General features: G+C 53.1%; 4 protein-coding genes across 4 annotated transcripts; 1 reads left to right on the plus strand and 3 right to left on the minus strand.

The window, feature by feature from the left end:
- Window positions 1-151: 151 nt before the first annotated feature.
- Window positions 152-2,674, minus strand: J4E78_004881 (uncharacterized protein; the record flags this gene model as incomplete). Its single annotated transcript, XM_049365508.1, has 1 exon — window positions 152-2,674. One exon carries the CDS (start codon window positions 2,672-2,674, stop codon window positions 152-154), a length of 2,523 nt encoding a protein of 840 aa, XP_049223309.1.
- A 1,059-nt stretch (window positions 2,675-3,733) lies between these two features.
- Window positions 3,734-6,399, minus strand: J4E78_004882 (uncharacterized protein; the record flags this gene model as incomplete). The annotated part of the gene is made up of 5 exons (XM_049365509.1): window positions 3,734-4,292; window positions 4,347-5,129; window positions 5,176-5,291; window positions 5,341-5,619; window positions 5,668-6,399. 5 exons carry the CDS (start codon window positions 6,397-6,399, stop codon window positions 3,734-3,736), a joined length of 2,469 nt encoding a protein of 822 aa, XP_049223310.1.
- A 440-nt stretch (window positions 6,400-6,839) lies between these two features.
- Window positions 6,840-8,057, minus strand: J4E78_004883 (uncharacterized protein; the record flags this gene model as incomplete). The annotated part of the gene is made up of 4 exons (XM_049365510.1): window positions 6,840-7,522; window positions 7,571-7,823; window positions 7,873-7,897; window positions 7,951-8,057. The coding sequence occupies 4 exons, from the start codon at window positions 8,055-8,057 to the stop codon at window positions 6,840-6,842; spliced, it is 1,068 nt and encodes a 355-aa protein (XP_049223311.1).
- Window positions 8,058-9,467: 1,410 nt separating this feature from the next.
- J4E78_004884 (uncharacterized protein) lies at window positions 9,468-10,288 on the plus strand (the record flags this gene model as incomplete). Its single annotated transcript, XM_049365511.1, has 2 exons — window positions 9,468-9,688; window positions 9,742-10,288. 2 exons carry the CDS (start codon window positions 9,468-9,470, stop codon window positions 10,286-10,288), a joined length of 768 nt encoding a protein of 255 aa, XP_049223312.1.
- Between the last annotated feature and the right edge of the window lie 6,802 nt (window positions 10,289-17,090).

Raw genomic sequence — 17,090 nt, forward strand, 5'->3', positions numbered from 1 at the left:
TACTGGACATATAAACATCCCGTGCACGAAACGGTAGCAGACACGTGCAATGCTCGGTACCATTCCATTACCGCAACAAAGCGACCAACTCGTCAACGCCATGATAAATGCACTCCTCTCCCTCCAGTCCCGTTCTCCACAACAATACCATCTATCTACCACTCTTCCTCGCCTTCTTCGCCCGATCATAAGCATTCTTCTCCCTCCCCTCCTCACCCTGAATCTCCGCCACAAGTCTCCTATACTTCGTCTCATACGCCTTATCCTTCTCCTTCTTCTCCTTGAGCGTCTCTCTCGCAATAAAGTTGGAATCCTTGCGCAGCTCCCGGAGCGCACCTTTCCTCTCGCGCTTGTACTCTTTCTGCAGCTTCTTGGCTTCCGAGCGCTCCTTGTCTGGATCGTAGTGGCGGTTGGGATCGAAGGATTCTTCGAATTTGGGAATGCTGGATTTGATGGGGAGGGGGCGGTGGTGGTGCAGGAGGAGGGGTCGCCGTTTTGAGCGCGCGAGAGAGAGGCGCGCGAGGAGGTTCTGGTGGGTGGAGGTTTGGTTGGCGGATTTGAGGGGGGCGAGCAGTGGGGTGAAGATCTCGATGAAGGCGGTTGAGGCGCTCCAGAGTTCGGCGGCTGTGATGACGTTTTTGCTGTGGGCGGCTAGGAGAGTTGGTGTGGCGTGCTCTGATTTGAGAGACAGTCCGGTGTAGCGGATGAACTCGGGGATGTATCGCTTTGATAGCCTTTGGTATTGCAGACACAGCGCACCGATGAATGCACCGGTTGCAACATCTTTAGTAGAAGCAGGTGAGGTAAGTCCCATCCAGCGAGCCATGAGAGTGATGGCGGGAGTGACGACTTGGTGGAAGTGATCCGAGGTGGGGAAGATGGAGCCAATGGCTGCAAGTAGAGCCAGATCGCCCGGAGTTGGGTCATTCGATACTTGAAGCTGCTTCAGGTGTTGTCGGATTTTGGTGGCAATCTGAACTGGGTATGACCGCGTCATGGAGTGAATATGGCGGATGATGGCTTCGATGACAGCCAACGACGCAGCGGGCGTCTGGTTCGACAGGTAGGAGACGTGATCAACAAGCGCGCACGCGAAGTCGGCAAGCTTGTGCTTGTTGTCTTGGTGCAGTCCAGCATGGTAGAGCGCACGTATCCGCTGAATGACAGTGGAGGTATCGTTGGGAGCAACGTCCTTGAAAACCTTCAGCAGCTCTTCGTGAGACCGCGGGCACGCGTATGTAAAGGCCAATTTTGACGAAGGCTCGGCAGCGAGAGTAAGCACGCCGTTCACAGCCTTGGGCTGCTCTTTCCGTTCTGGCATAACGTGCTTCAAAAAGTCTGCATCCTCTTCATCCATGGCCATGGTGTCGTCAATCGCAGAGCCAGCATCAGACTCATCGTCAGACATGTCTGCTTCTGAGTCGGTAGCCACGAGATCGTCGTCCATGATGAAGTCGTCCTCATCTTCAACGCCTTCTGGTCTCAGTTGGCCTGGTAGTTTCAGACCGAACTCGGCAGCATCATCGGCAAGGTCGTCTTCGTCTTCATCTTCATCCTCCTCTGACTCCTCGACACCATTCTTGCGTGGCTCTTCGTCATCGCTGACTGGCTCTCCTCGCATCCTCTTCAACCGCTTCTGTTCGAGCTCTTTCAAGCGGTCGGCCTCTTCCTTGGCCTTCTCCTCTTCCGTCTTTGTTCGCTCAGTTGGCTTCGCTCGTTCATCTTGCATCAGCAGGCGCACGCGCTTATCGTATTCTCTGTCCTTGTCTTGTTGAGTGGTTCCAGCGAGGAGCGCGGCGCGGTCGGCGTTCATGCCAAACTCGTTGACTTGGGGGTCTTTTGGCTTTTCGGGTTCGGGCTTCTTGTTGATGTGTCCTCGCAGGGCAGACAGTACGTCGTTGAGATCCTTGTCGAGTTCGTCGCGCAGCTCATCGTCGTCCTCTTTTTGTGCCTGGCGCTCGTATTTGTGCTGCTTTGACTTGGCCACGACTTCCTTCATGACCTCTGCCTTGCTCTTCTTCCGCTCTGGCTGATCTGCAGCCGCTTCGCCGTCCACCTCGCCATCTTCATCGTCATCGTCTCTCCGCCTCTTCTTCTTCAAGAAGCCATCTTCGCCGTCGCTTGACCCAGCAATGCTAGCCGCGTCGTAGTCTTCCTCTCCAATCTCATCGTCAAAACGAAGAGACTGTCCGCCGTGAGTGAGCTCCACCTCATCAGCATCGTCCTCGAGATCAAACACATTGCCACCTCTCTTGCGCTGCTGTTCCCTCTCGAAGCGCGCCATCTCACGATCCTCCAAGCTCATTGTCGGGTCATCTTCGCCTATCCGCCTATCCAAGATACCTCCGACTTTATTCTTGCGACGCATCTCCGGAAGCAGCGACTTCCTTCGTGCCTCTTCACCCGCGCTCTTCGTAACGCCAGGCCGGCCGAGGATCTTCTTGGGGGCATTCTCAGCCTGCGCAGAGACGTACTCATGCTTGTGAGGGCGCGCAAGGTGCTTGAACTCGAAGGGATTGAAGGATTCGCGAATCGAGGCGAGCGCAGAGGCTTTCCGTTCGTGGTGGTCGGCGTTCTTGGATTGCGACTTCTTCTGCTTCTTCGACTTTTGCGGGCCGGTGATGCCCTGTTCGCGCAGGGAGGCTTTTAGCCGCTTCAGCTGGGAGGGCGGCATCTTTGCGGATATCCGAAAGCCTGGAGACCTTCCGACAGAGAATTCGGCGTTGAGAGGCTCGTGGGCGGCTCGAGATGGTCAACCTGAAATTATTTCGAGAGCCAAAACTTCGGGCATGGTGATCCTGGTCTAGCGCCACCTGTGAGCCGCGCCCCACTTTCACACGCGAAGAGCGACATGACTGCCCGCGTGCAACTGCCTCCACGACCGCATCATGCTTCCACCCTCGCCGCCATAGGCCTCACGTCATGACCAACTATCCCTCACTATGGCATCCAGTATCCCCGACCACTGGCTCTGGCTCGGCCTCGGTACACCTCCTTCTTCCACCAACCCATCAGCCCCGCTAACCATCACCCAGGCGTCTTCACCTTCATAGCCGTCCAGCAAGTCTCCCACGGCCTCAACCACATCCGCACCCTCACCGAGATCCGAGACCCCCAAAACATCCCTCAACAGCGCCGCGCCATCCCCTCTGGCCCACCGACCCATCAAGAAGATGCGATTAAGACAAGCTCCCTCTTGACACTGGCGACGAGTCACAACAACGATATCCGCGCCTCGGCTACCAAGATCCTATGTACACGCTTCTACGCCTCCAAGTCAGCCAAGGACCTGCTTATCAAAGACCTGTATTGTGCAGACGGAGAAGTACTGCATCGCGCCCAGTTGGCCTTCAATTTGTTGGGCGACATGGGTGTCTGGAGGGATGATGCCTTCTTACCCAACAACAGGTTCAGGTGGGATGTCGTACAGCAGCCTGGAATGGGGAGTGGTTCGCAGAGGGATCTAAGGAGGAGACGGAGAGAGGCCATGGTGATAAGTGATGGTGAAGGGCTGATCGGAAGTGACGATGTTTACATGAGGGAACCTGAGGGCGAAGAAGAACATGATGATGGGGAGTCATTGTTTGTGTCTTGAAGACGCCAAATTATGGATATGGTGTGGAATACGGATTTTGATACCCATCGATGTTAGAATACATCTTCTTTTCATGCTATCATGTTACTACCTCACTTGCTATCGATGTACAACAGCGCATACTATGCTCAAGCCCCCCTATCGTCCATCCTCACTCCGTCCGAACCCTCTAAACCCTCCGACATCTCTTCTGAAGAATTTACCAATGTTCTTCAGATTACTCTCCAGATTTGCGCCTCCGTCTGCACCTCCAGCCTGCTGCTGCTGACCCGGCGCAGGACTACCGAATCGATCAACACCATCCCTTGCAGCGTTGACGAGCATGTTTCCCAGACCCGTTGCGTCGAACCTGCCTCCGCCGAGACTTGGTGTGCCCATCGTGCCCATCACACTTCCCGCCGCACTCCCAACGCTACCTCCCGTCTGGATCTGCAGTGGAGTAAGGAAAGGCGAGTTCTGTACGAGATTTTCATGATTAGGCGATGCGCGGAAGGCAGAGAACAGGTCAAGGAGCTGGGTTTGCTCAGCCTTGCGGATGCCCTTGAGATCCATGATCTTCTTGAAGTTGGTGTCCGACTTGTCGGCAATATGGATGAGGTAGGCTTGTACGAGGGCCTCTGGTGGTGAGGGGCGGACTTGGAGTGTTTTGAGGAGAGGGTCGATCTTAGACATTGACTGGTTTACGCGTTTGATGAAGCTGATGAACAGATTAGCCGTACGTTGCGCCAAACAGGAGGGACTCAGAACATACCTTGCTGGTGGTGCTGTACCAGACTCCTCATTGAGCGTGGGTAGCTCTGTGAAGCCTTTCTTCAGCACGTACGAATCTAGTAGCATCTGCTCCGCGCCAACTTCAGAGATCGGCTTGCACTGCACTATGTTTGCAATGTACGTGGAAGCCATCAAGTCGACAAGGTTATCGCTGAAAGCTCGCGCATATTGCTGCTTGTGAAGATACTTCAGAATCTCTCCGGATCTCTCCTTGACGTTGCGCAGAAGCTCTCCCACGTAGGAACTTTGGTCGCCGACGCTCTCGAGCTTTGCCCAAGGCGTGTTTCGCATTTCCCTCCAGCTAGGTTCACAGGCGATTTCGACTTTCCGAACAAGCATTCGAACTGTCGCACTGGCGATACCCATGAAGGCGTCGGCCTGGCTCTGCAGATCGACTTTTTCCTTGAACTCTTCATCTATGCGACCTCTAATCTTCTCTTCCAGTTGGTTACAAGTCATGTAACAATAATCTGCAGTGTTGAGAATGAGGATGGCGTCTTCGACAGATGGTCCCTGTGCTCCTGCTTTTTCACTAAGAAAGTAATAGAGCACTTGCTGACCGTACTGGTCCAGATACTTGGCAAAGGTCATGGACAACTCCTGTAACCTCGTTCCTGTCGACAGTTTGGCGCATTGCGCCAACGTCATGCGATAGAATTGGAATAGTTCTGTCGATGAGGGTATGACAGCCTGATGTGAGAAATCCTCTTCTGGATTGCGCAGGGGTTGTTGCCGATACTTTGGCATCAAATTGGCAAGTTGCCTACAGAGTCAGCTTTGTTCTCGACAGGTACGTGTGTGTAACCTACTTATCTTGAGATTCCACCCAGAGGCTCATGTAGGGTTCAAAAGCCTCGGAGATGGCCTGGCTAAAGCCATGCGGGCGGTCGTCCTTAGAAGCGACTGTATCCATAGAAGAACGCGACTGCCAGAGGTAAGTACATATTACAATGTGATGGACTGTCTTCACAAACCTCGTTGGAGAACCGCCTTTCCAAGCTGTGCTCGAAGTCCAGCGTCTCCTGTAAGCACGAAAGGAGTAGTTCGACGTCCAGGCTCTGCCCGTCGCCTCTCCGCACAGCCTTTTGTAATATAGACTTGAAGTCTTCGCGGGTTCCTTCGCAGAACGAGTTGGCCAGCATCTCGTTCACTCTCCAGTAGGCTGGGAAGATGGAAGCGTGTTCGACATCATATGTTTTCATCATCCGGTTGAACCAGCTGTATCTTCGCCCGATATTGTCCAAGGATCCAGCCTGTTGTTGTTAGCACCGTGTTACCATGGAAGAGTGCAGGTGTCCCACCTCATCATTGCCCCGGAAGACCTGGCGGTACTCGCGAAGCTGTGTATTGCAATACCAGTTGATGAGCCGTGTACGAGCGTGCTCTCCGAGCGCATCAATGACCAGACATGCTTCCGCCAGCATCCCTTTCCGTTGCGCTGTTTCGCCCTTAGCGAATGTCACTTCGAAGTCCTCGCAGACCTGCTCCAGCAATTCGCCCTGCACATCCGCCACGTTGCGACTCAGCGTTGCGATCTGGTCTATCGAGCGATAGCTCTTGAAGTGTGCTACGAGCTGTATCACAGCCTGTAGAAGCTGTGCGCATTCCCGATATTGCCGCGACTTGCTGAGGCTCCGTAGTTGTTCGTATGCTGTCGTCAGCATCTGAAGGCGCTTCAACGCTGTCATGGAGAGCGTCAGGTTCTTCTTGGTGCTATCCAAGCGCTTTATGTCTGCAGTCATCTCGGTGATGGTCTGCTCCGTCTGCATGGCCCGCTCTCGGACGCTCTCGATCTTCTTGAAGAGGTCAGCCAGCTCTGCCTTGGCGGCCTGGATGCGCTGCACGCTGTCGGCATCGGCAGTGGACTGTGAGGCGACAACGCCCGCGATGTCTTCGTCGAGGTCATGCTGGTAACTGCGGAGGGCATCCGACGTGGCAGATACGGACGAGAGGGCGGCGGGGTGGGAAAAGATGGCGTTCAGGTGATCGATGGGGTCGTATGAAGCTGCATTGAGCGTCAGCGCGGAATCCATGCTTGTGGGTGTTATTGGGACTGCGTACTAGATTCCAGCGAGGTGGAGGGCGCAGGCATGTGGTTCGGCGGGCGTCCGCGTCAATGGCATGCGCTCGCGGTACACGGTTGCAGTCGTCGCAGCGGCAAGGAAGGCACGGCCGGGGTGCAAATTAAGACGAGAGATATCCTATCTATCTAGGACGCAGTACGCACGATTTGGTATTATTGGCAATTGCCTGACGTCCCCCATGCTTCACAAGCCAATATCCCACGCGTCCTCAATCAGGGTCTCGTACTCCGAGGTCCGAGCTCATCGCGCTAGAGCACCCTGACGTGTGGTAACATCGCCTTTGAACGTATACAGAGTACAAACACAACACTCATGCACATCAGAGTCTATGAATACATTTGCATACCACTTAATTTTTAAACGTGGGGCTTACCACTACGACCCAGGCACTATTGCGGGAAGAGACCCAGAAACCCGTTGTACACTAAACTGCGGTCTTTCTGTGTGAGCGAGCTTGCATCCCCTGTACCGGTCCAATAGAAGAGTCCACCTAGTCCGTTTTGACGCACGTAGTTGGCCTTCATCCTGACTGTGTGCGGGGTATCGTATGTGACCAGGCCTCCGTCACCACCAATGCAGTAGGCTGCGCCCAGCTGCTCGTCTACGTGCTCTTCCGCACCCGGACGTGGTAGATCTCGGTACTCGAATGTGCCCTCCTCTCCTGCCTGCCCAGAGAACGAGTGGCCAATACCACGGGTTCCGGTGAAACTGCGGCCATATGCTGGCACACCCATGACAATCTTGTGTCTTGGGACACCTTGCTGCATCATGTACGAGACAGCTGAGTGACACGATATTGCGGCCTCGGGACTGTGCGGGATGTGTGGTGTGAAGAGTTGAGCTTGATGTCCGCACTTGCTGACCCACGGTCCAGAGTAGTCGTAAGCCATAAGGTTGATCATGTCCAGATAGTGCGAAGCGTGTCCCAGGTTGATGTGTTGAAGGGCCCATTCGCCCGCTGGAAGTGCCGAAGAGAGAGTGTACTGAGGGGCTGGCAAGTACTGGCGAAGTATAGCCAGAAGAGCGATGTAATCCTGACCTTGGCTGGCATCTGAAGGGTGCTCCCAGTCGACTGTTGCCTGATTAGTAGAGGCTCTTCAATTCGGTTCGGGGAACTGACTATCGATTCCATCGATTCCGAACTGCTGTACCAGTGCCAGCGACGACTGAGCGAAACGCTCACGGCATGCAGGGTCTCGAGCTACACCAGCAAAAGGCTCACTGCCTTTCCCGCCTCCACCGACAGACAGTACAACCCGTAGTCTGGTGTATTTTCGCTTCAATAGAGCAAACGAGTTCAGGCAGCCCTTCGTTGCAGGAATGTCGTCAGTGCCTGGAACCTCGATTTGAGCATCCGCCCATTCATCGCTCAGCTACAACGCGAGTCAGTCGGTGAGACTTCTGTACATCTGACATACTTACGTAGACAGTTCCATCATCTTTCACCCTGTGACCGTATTAGCCCTATCACCCAGTAACTCTATCCAGCACTTAGCGTACCAGGCAAACGCATAGAAAACGTGCGAGATGACATCGTAGTTCAGCGACACGGGTGGCTGGTCGCGATAGATGCGCCAGTTAGGATAGTAGACTCCGTTCCAGTACATGGCTTGCAGCGGTGTAGAGAAAGTGGTGTCGTGACCAGGCGGGTTGAAGTAGTGTCGGCTCATTTTCGGTCGTCGTCAGCTACAGCCTAGCTTGCTGCACGTCAGAACACCCTGCAGGTATAGGCGGGTACCCGGACTTTGAAGGATCAAAGCTGGACGGATATCGGAAGCTCCTTTTCGTCTTGGTTTCGAGATTTGGTCTTGGTAACGAAAATGTACAAGTATGTAAGTAGTTCAAAAGAACGGGTTGTATGCGTCGAAGATTCTGTGGTTGGGAAATTAGTTGGCAAGAGAGGGCGAAGGAATAGGTCGAGATTGTCCAGTGTAATTCTGAAGCACTTCTTGCTTGTATATGAATATAAATGCAACGCAATCAATAGTGGCACCAGAGGCCATCGGTGATGCAATGCTTCGGATGATCGTCTTGAGACCGACGGACCGCGCAATCATCCTAGAAAGGACGAAGGCTTCCATGCAGGCCTTGCTATAGTGGCTTTACTACAGATTAGACGGTGAGACCCAGTCTGGCAACTGATGGACTACAAGTACACACTAAACTGCTACCCCAAGCATCCATGATAGCGTGAAGCAGGCCTGTGTCGCGTACCAGGTTGCAATTTTCTCAATATTCCGACCTCGTAATGTGGGCCTAGTGCTTCAAGAGTAGAACGATGAATTCCACCCCAAAACGGTTCAGCCCTACCCACATCAGCGGAAGTGCAAGGACACAGTGATGCGAAACCGGGTGTCGAAGCAGTCAATATTGAGCCGAGGACAATTTCTCGAATTATTGCGGAACACAGGCGGAATATTGACTGCTGATTACACGACCAGGAACGGCTTTCCGGATCCTTGTGGGGAGAGGGCATGACGCAAGCGGCTAGAAGTATAGCAGCCAAGGAGCATCAAACGCCGTGTTGCAGGAATGGTGACTAGGTGGAGGGACGACCCCGCACGGAAGCAAAACCTGGAAACGATCATAACTGCGAACGCGTTGATGAGAAATCACAGTTCCTGCAAAGCGTATCGACGGGCCGAGAAGAGCAGAGTGAGCACCGTGAAGCGTCGTATGCGTGGGGTCTCAGGGTCGCACGATCGGTTCGACGGCACGCAGGAAACGCACATGTAGTGGGTAGATCAGGGTAGGTCGAAGGCCGAGCGGGATGTAACCGCCATGCAATACGCATCCGGTAAGTTGCAGATGTGGATGCGAGAGTACGGTGATCGCCGTCGGGCCGGAACAATGAACCTCAGCACTAGCGTCCACGTGATTTCGCGACCCTTGATCTTTCGAGGTTGGTGATCGCGCGGGCTCCAGCGACGTCACAACAGCAACACAGCACCCCAACCCTATCCTTTTGCGACTATCGCATACTACTCACCCATATGAGGTAGTCAGAGCGCGCCGCGATGACTGAAGTTATGAACCCCGTACCAACGCCCGCGCCTGAACCGAAGCCGATAGAAGCTCAGCAGCCACAATATACATTCAAGTTCAGCGAGTTTCTTCGACGCGAATACCGCTTCGGCCTCAGTCCAGACCGTCCAGTATGCAAGGCGTATCTTCAAGGCCACTGTCCCGATGGCAACAGGTGTCCAAACAAACACAACGTCTCGTCATCCTACAACAAGTATGCGGCTTTGTAATGGAGCATGTATGCACTCATATACTAACGAATCCCAGTCTCGTATGCAAACATTGGCTGCGTGGCTTGTGTAAAAAGGGCGAAACATGCGAGTTCCTCCACGAGTACAACCTACGACGAATGCCCGAGTGCTCCTACTACGCTCGAACACAGACGTGCTCTAACGGTGACGACTGTCTCTATCTCCACATCGACCCCGAAGCCAAGCGACCATCCTGCCCGCATTACGACCGAGGCTTCTGTCCACTAGGGCCATACTGCGCACTCAAACACAACAAGAAGGAGAAGCTATGTCCCTTCTACCTCTGTGGATTCTGTCCTGAAGGAAAGGGCTGCAAGTACGGTGCACACCCACGGTTCCCGACTGAACTCAAGAAGCCCGAGGTGCGCGTGGAGAAGAGCCCTGAGGAGCTTGAGGCTGAGCGGATAGAGCGCGAGCGCGAGATGATGAGGAGAGAAGAGGAGGACCGCGAGCGCGACGAGAGAAACGGCCATCAAGGCGGTCGCGGTTTTAGGGGCAACTGGGATCGCAAGAAGCGCGGAGGCCGGAGGGGCAGGGGTGGCAGGGGACGAGGAGAATACTAAATGGCTATCTGCTGGCTCAATGGAGCCTCAGAATGCTACAAAGCGCCCCTCGTTCGGGTGGTGGCCGACTATCGCGCCCGGCGCGTATTGGACACAAGCCGGGAAGTTCGAGACGGAAAGGATAGTGATACCCCCCAGGCTTGATCGTGGTATCAAGCGCGGAGCAACAGAGGGCCTAGCTCGGATGGTTATCAGTGAAGCCGGTTTACCATCTGAGTAGGCTCTCGGAAAGGAGGTGTAAGTGGACAATCGCGCGATACTAGTCCAGCAGAAACTACCGTCGGACCGAAATCTTCGACCCAAAGAAGAGGGTACGGCATACAGTATTACTATTACATTGTTTCGAGCCACACATACTTTCGATAGGTATTAGATGATTATTTCATGACCGAGATAACCCTCCAGAAACAATCTCGACAACGCTTCAATGATGACATATTACCGGCTCCAGAGGAAACCCGCCCCACATCTTATCCCATCTCTCAACGACTACAACTGCTTCGGATCGAACCATTCTGTTCCTCTCCTACACCGATGTGCTTTGGCTCCTGTTGTCTGCAGTTTTTGGTATTTTTCACACTCCTCACTCACTTTGTCTCCTTTGGGCATCTCTTCTGCACCGTCTAGAACCGCATGGCTTTCATCAAGTCGTCATGCGACTGCTGAGGTGCACGACGCACACTTGGCATCACGTTTTGACCAAGTGGTATTGGCTCTTAACAAACTGGAGCGAGCATTGAGCATCCAATCCGTAGGCGGAATTAAAAAGAGAAGGTCGGCAAGCACAACCGTAGCCTGGATGCGCGCACAGGCGTTTGGTCTGTTTGGTTCATTCTCTAGGCAGAGAGTTAACGGCCCGGTCTACTAATTATTTCGCAAACCCCGTGTTTTTGCGCATACTGGGTTTCCAGACGGTGTTAGCCTGTGCTTTGGGGGCCATACGAGAAACTTCTTGTTGTGAACCTATCTTCTCCAACATGTCTGTCGCAAACGTATCCTGCTTCATAATAACCCCCGGACAAGAGTGGTATGCAAGCCAAGGTCAAGTCTCCTGGACGCTGCAGGCGGAGGACTCCGAGCACTGGCCTTGTGGCGTCAGGACGATCCCTACAGAGTACCGTGAGCCAGTGCATCAGCCTCACGGTAAACATTTCCACACAACATGTGGAGATGAAACAACTAGCTGTCCTGACCAATAACTCAGCATGCTTAGCGCAGATCTTTCCAGAACGGCTCACGGCTGTTTGGTGCGCGCGGTGTTGCCTTCACTCGAGTAGTCTCTGACGGCGGCCGTTGAAGAACGTGATACTGAGCTGAATTCGACAAAACTCGCTGCGGGCCTGATTCTGCTTATGCCTTCGAATACTGTTGACCTTTTGGCTAGAAAAAGCAGCGACGACATGCGTCTGACTTACAAGTTGCATGCGACTAGGCACCGATGCCGGATACCAACGTGCCGCCCACGGGGGTTGAGGCCGCCCTGTCGGCGGGAGAGTGGCCTCAACACGCACCACTGCTTGGCTCAGCCTCCAACAATCCTACACGCGACTCTGTTTCCATTCTTTTTCCCGTCGAACTGCTGGCTTTGTCTCTCCCATTCTCAATCATCTGAGGTACCTGGAGTCTTCATGATCACGAAAACCCATACGCCAAAACCACAATGTGAGTACACGTTCAAAGTCGATCATCCATACTCGTCAGCTTGATCACCTCGTTCATCGACAGCTCGTTCAAGACGTAGCTCATGAATCTCCAGTGTATGCAGACTAAGACGACCCATCGATTGAAGAAACCCGCCCATCGAAAGCGCGAATACTGAGCTCGCTTCAGTCTACCCAACCGCGCTTCTGCCTACCTTCAGGGATTTGTTGCTTTCGACATACGAGCAGGCGAGCTTTCCACCAATGGTACTGGAACAAATCAGCATTTTCTCAGCGGTTACCCGCGCGCCTTCTCGCAACCACCCAGCAATTCTGTGAAGGCGTGAAGAGATGCAGCTGGACGCATCCATCACACACGACACTTAAAGATGAGCATATCTGACATCTTGTCCAAGATACCTGCGAGTCATTACACTTGTGCGCTGTAACAAGACCCCTGACGCGGTCTTCAAATGCCATTGCTATAGGAGCTCCGGAACCCGACCCATGAGGCTACGGCAGGAGGGATGCAACACGACACGAATATACACACACTGAGACATCTTGGGACATTCGATAGCCTTGTGGCTTGACATGTGGCTTGCTCACAAAAGTAATATCTAGGGCTCTCCTTCTCCAACCCGTAGCAAGCCCTTGCCGCTAGGTGCATCACACTGCCGAGTGCAAGCGTACCAATTGCAACAGCATACCACCCTCCTGTTCACCTTAAATGCGCCCCGCATTGGAGCGTCTGTCCATCGACCGTTCGTCTATTACAAACTGGCGGGAATGCTTATCTCAACCGCACACCTCGGCATCAGTTGGTTGCTGGAGGGAGGGCGCACACTGCGACGCTGAGATGGAAGCTGGCATATGGGCGAGTTTGTATGTAGGTAGTGCTATGATTCAACTGGAGCAGAAAGTATTTGGCTTGTTACTTAGATAGCCGGGGAAAGTGTAAGGCGTAGCATGGTTGCAGCTAATTGTAGCCCAATATCGTCCCGCAGCCAGCTTGCACATCGTGCGCTCGAATATATCAGATAGTCCTTGCTGCATAACGACTTCAAAATGGTGCAGAGTCCCACTAACAAAGTCTTCAGCAGAGTGTAATGCTGAAGTACTGGGACTACGACGAAGTCCCCCGTAGCACAGGTACCGACGGTGAATTACTGGTGCTGGGGCTGCGTGCGGTATATAGCCCCCATGAGGTAGTCGCAATCAGGCGCTGAATGGGCACGCCAGGCGGGCGTCTTAATGTCGCTCAGTGAGACTGCATCATGCGTAAAGGTGCCAGATTCCATACCCATGTACTAATCCGCTCACCATCCGATTCTCTGAAAGCAGCAATTAGTCTTCGACTCAAAAAGCCCATAAGTTGACTGGATATTACTTCCTGCAAAGTCAGAATAACGATAGGGTCATCTTGTCGCGCGGATCTTGCCCGTCGTGCCGAAGTCCCTCAGCCTTGGCACATAGCGCCAGTGCGTTCTGGTCTCCCAGCAGTTCGCCTCTGAACTCTCAGACCCCCATCATCTCCTGTAAACCTCTTCCTCCTTACTAACTCTTCTTTTGCGAGGCCTTTTGAACATCATCTTTGTACCAACCTTGGAAGCACTGCTTCTCGCCACGTGGGCTCAAGCACACCCGGGCATACCTCTCCCAACGTTTGCAATGGTTGGAAAGACTCCTTCGTGTTTTCGATTAGCACCAAAGCAAAGCAACAAACGGCTATCGCGCCGGAAAGCTTAGTCTCAATGTGGAACGCTCTGCAAGGCTCGAGCTGTCAAGTCTTGGGGCGGGTGAATGCCTCCTTTATACCTAGGTACCCACCACATTCGTCTACATAGTGCGCTCCCCTCCTCAACAAAAGCTAACAATATCTTAAAAGCTGAGCTTACCTAGGTAGATCCTTCCAGACTTCGATCCCCACGCACACTAGCAGCGCATGCTCCGCCGAACGTTACGCGACCTTACCCACGACGCGAAAGCACCTACCTCTTCCGGTACAGCGTGTAATCGACCCAAGAAAACCCCACATACAAGTGCCGCGCAAACGATGGTGTACCATGGATGTAGCACTATTTCTAGCTCAGTGGCTAGCTTAGGCGATCAACAGGGGCATGCTGTTCACGAGCACAGTGGCATACCCAGCTTATGGGGAGGCTGTCATACAATAACGGTTCACTCGATGGTTTTGAAAGCTCTACAGGTCTCCTTCACGCGTTTGAAAGGCTGGGCTATCCGCTTTAAACTCCAGTGCAGCAACTCCACAGACTTAGAGGACCAGACCTTACATATATACGGGCAAGATAGCGGTTCAGGGATGCTGTTGGAGACGTCATCGTGTGAATACAAGTTGGCCGCGAGGGGATCTATAAGATGAACTACGAGGCGCAGATCGTGGCTTTGCGTTGTCGTTAGTCTTAGTGTCCAAGGCTTGTTGCACGCGTACGATCCTGCACACTTTGCAAATACATAAAGAAAACACGGGTTGCGAGAGCGGCATATGATACCACCATTTTAATACTGTAGACTATTGCTGCCTGAGTGCTACGTACACGATTGACGAGCACTGCTCAAGGTACAGGTTGAGTGTATGAGAAAATGACTGCAGCGTGTCTCCGTAGATCCTCCATCCCCTTTGCCCATGACTACGGATTCAGAGATCCTTCTGCCATTTTCATACATGTGTGTCAGGGTTTGTGTATGCGTGTCTGTGTGAGATGAATTGGAGGGGAACCAACGACGCGACGCGTTATGGAGCTTCTCTCATGTCGACACAGTTTACTGAGACTGGCGGCGTGATTGTGGAGCTATTACATGCGCTCCACCGCGTGTAGATGTAGCTTGTCTGTTGGGTTCTGTGCTGTCGCTGCCGTTTTCGTTCCCTCTTTCGTTCCCTCTTTTGTTCCCTCTTTTGTTCCCTCTTTCGTTGTCGCTCTTAGGTGCCTCACTCGCCGGCGGAGTCGGAGTGGTAAACGTCTCCTCTGGGTTGCAGTCAGCTCTATCTGGGCGTCACTCATGGACATTTGAAGCTTACCTATGTCATCGATATCAATTTCGAAGATCAGACGCAGGTCTCGCTGGGTATGCTCGCCAGCCATGACGCTCCGACAGCACGAGAAGAACGCGTCTGGTCTGAATCTGGAGGGAAGGGAGAAGCTTGTGGTGGAATAATCTTGGTCCAAACAAAACTGCGAGGTAGTATCCGTGGAGAAGTAGAAGTATTAGCGCTGTATCATTCCTGAAATTAGGAGTGCTGGTGGCCCCGGGGGTCTTTAAGCGACTTGTGGCTGAGTTGTATCGGAAACGGATCGATGGTCCAGGCAAAGAGCAGAAGGCAGCCTTGCGAATCAGGACGGTAGCAGACCAGGCGAGCGCATGACACGATCACCCAAGATAATGCCCTCCCAGCATTGAAGCTTGCTGTACCTTTCATACGACGAAGCTACGAAGGCATTGTCGAGTTTGCGCAAGATAGAACTTGCCCATGATGAGGAACGCGACGACAGGTCACCCTCCAGCAACAGCGAAGACTGGACATGGCAGCGTCGCGCCAAAACAACTTTGGGATGTCAATATCTGGATCGACGAACGGCCCAATGCACAATCGCAGGATATGTGGCTAGACACATAAGCCTTTGTGGGTAGACTGGTGATGAATTCCGAGACTTTGAAACGATAGCTCATGGGGTTCCGATTGATACAGGGGGTACGATACGTGGTGTTGTGGAGTTCAGACCCATTCCGTTTTGGTCTTAGTCCGAACAGGCGGTGAAAGAAACCAGGCGTGCAGTGCCGTCGCGGTACAACTAGAACACCACCACTCACCCATCCAGCTACCGTTGCTCTAGTTATCTAAGGAAAAGACCATCGCCTGGAAGTATCTATTACAATGTCAGTACACGCTGGTAAGAGTGAAATTGCGATGATGTATCCTTACGCGATCACCATTATGAACGAAGGCGTTGCGTTGGTACCCATGAACTGTGCTGATGCAGCCAGGAGCAGACAAAACAGCGGGATGATCACAATCTTTTGCGACTGTTCACCGACGACGGTGAAGGTAGCGATCGGGGCGACCAAGATCAGTATGGCCAACACGTAGACGCATGCGTTAGCAACGCCTTCTACTGTACTCTTGTTGAAGACCCGGCGCATGCTGTTTTTGCCCTCGACCGGGAACCTTCGTTTGTACATCGGTAGTTTCGAAAGGAGGTCCCCAGGAGGTCCAGAGATGTATCTGACCAAGGGGTCCAGGACCCAATCGCAGATAAATTGCGCCATCGGCGAGAGGTTTTCGTTCTTAACCGTGGCCACATCATACGGTATAAGTTCACCGCGCTGGCCGTACAACAGAGAAGCTATCTCTCCGTTTGCTGCGCGCATACCAGGCACTTTAACACGAGTGCAGGCGCGCCAAAAGTCCATGGCTTTCTTCGAGGGTGGCGAAGACGAAGTGAATTTCTCGGAAGTTTCGACAACACGTCCTTCAAACTCTATCAGCTATTGGGGCAACTCCAAACTCGCGGGTATACAAACCGAAAAGTAGTACAGCCTCGACGTAAGGCATCATTACCTCCCTATGAGTGGCCTCAGTGGGGGAGGGTTCCCCAGGCTGTACGCTCTTCTGCAGGTAGCAGTTGACGGCTCTCCTACATCGGAAGACCTCGCTTTCCACGTATGCTCGAACTCTAGCAAGATCTTCTGGTACTGTCAGGTAGACTCCAGCTTGTGGAAACTCGGCGATCTTTCCGAAGATGTCGCGATGATCGTATAGAGCCTGGATGCGTTCTTTGACCGAAGGTCCAACACCTCCGAGCTCAGAGCAGGCTTGCTTTGACATGACGACGTGTTGACTTGATGGGAGAGGTGCAAGATATATTGGAAAAAATTGTGAAGGATGCCCTGCTGCCATCCAGCAACCTTCAGTGGTATAAGTACGATTCGCTGACAGTCGACTTGTCCATCGGATGAGAGATGGCATCGCAACAAGGACTACGGACCTGTCGCCACCCTTCACTCCTCAAGAGCCTCATTCTGAGCTGTCAGGCAGATATGCAACACCAGAATGCCGCGCCGAAGCGCAGGGTGTGCATGAGCTGGCCTTCAAGAGGTCGAATCATAGCTCCTACGTCTCACCATCCACCACACCGCTTGAG

Source organism: Alternaria triticimaculans (genome assembly GCF_023758025.1).
Source record: "Alternaria triticimaculans strain BMP 0046 chromosome Unknown scaffold_5, whole genome shotgun sequence".
Classification (NCBI taxonomy): domain Eukaryota; kingdom Fungi; phylum Ascomycota; class Dothideomycetes; order Pleosporales; family Pleosporaceae; genus Alternaria; species Alternaria triticimaculans.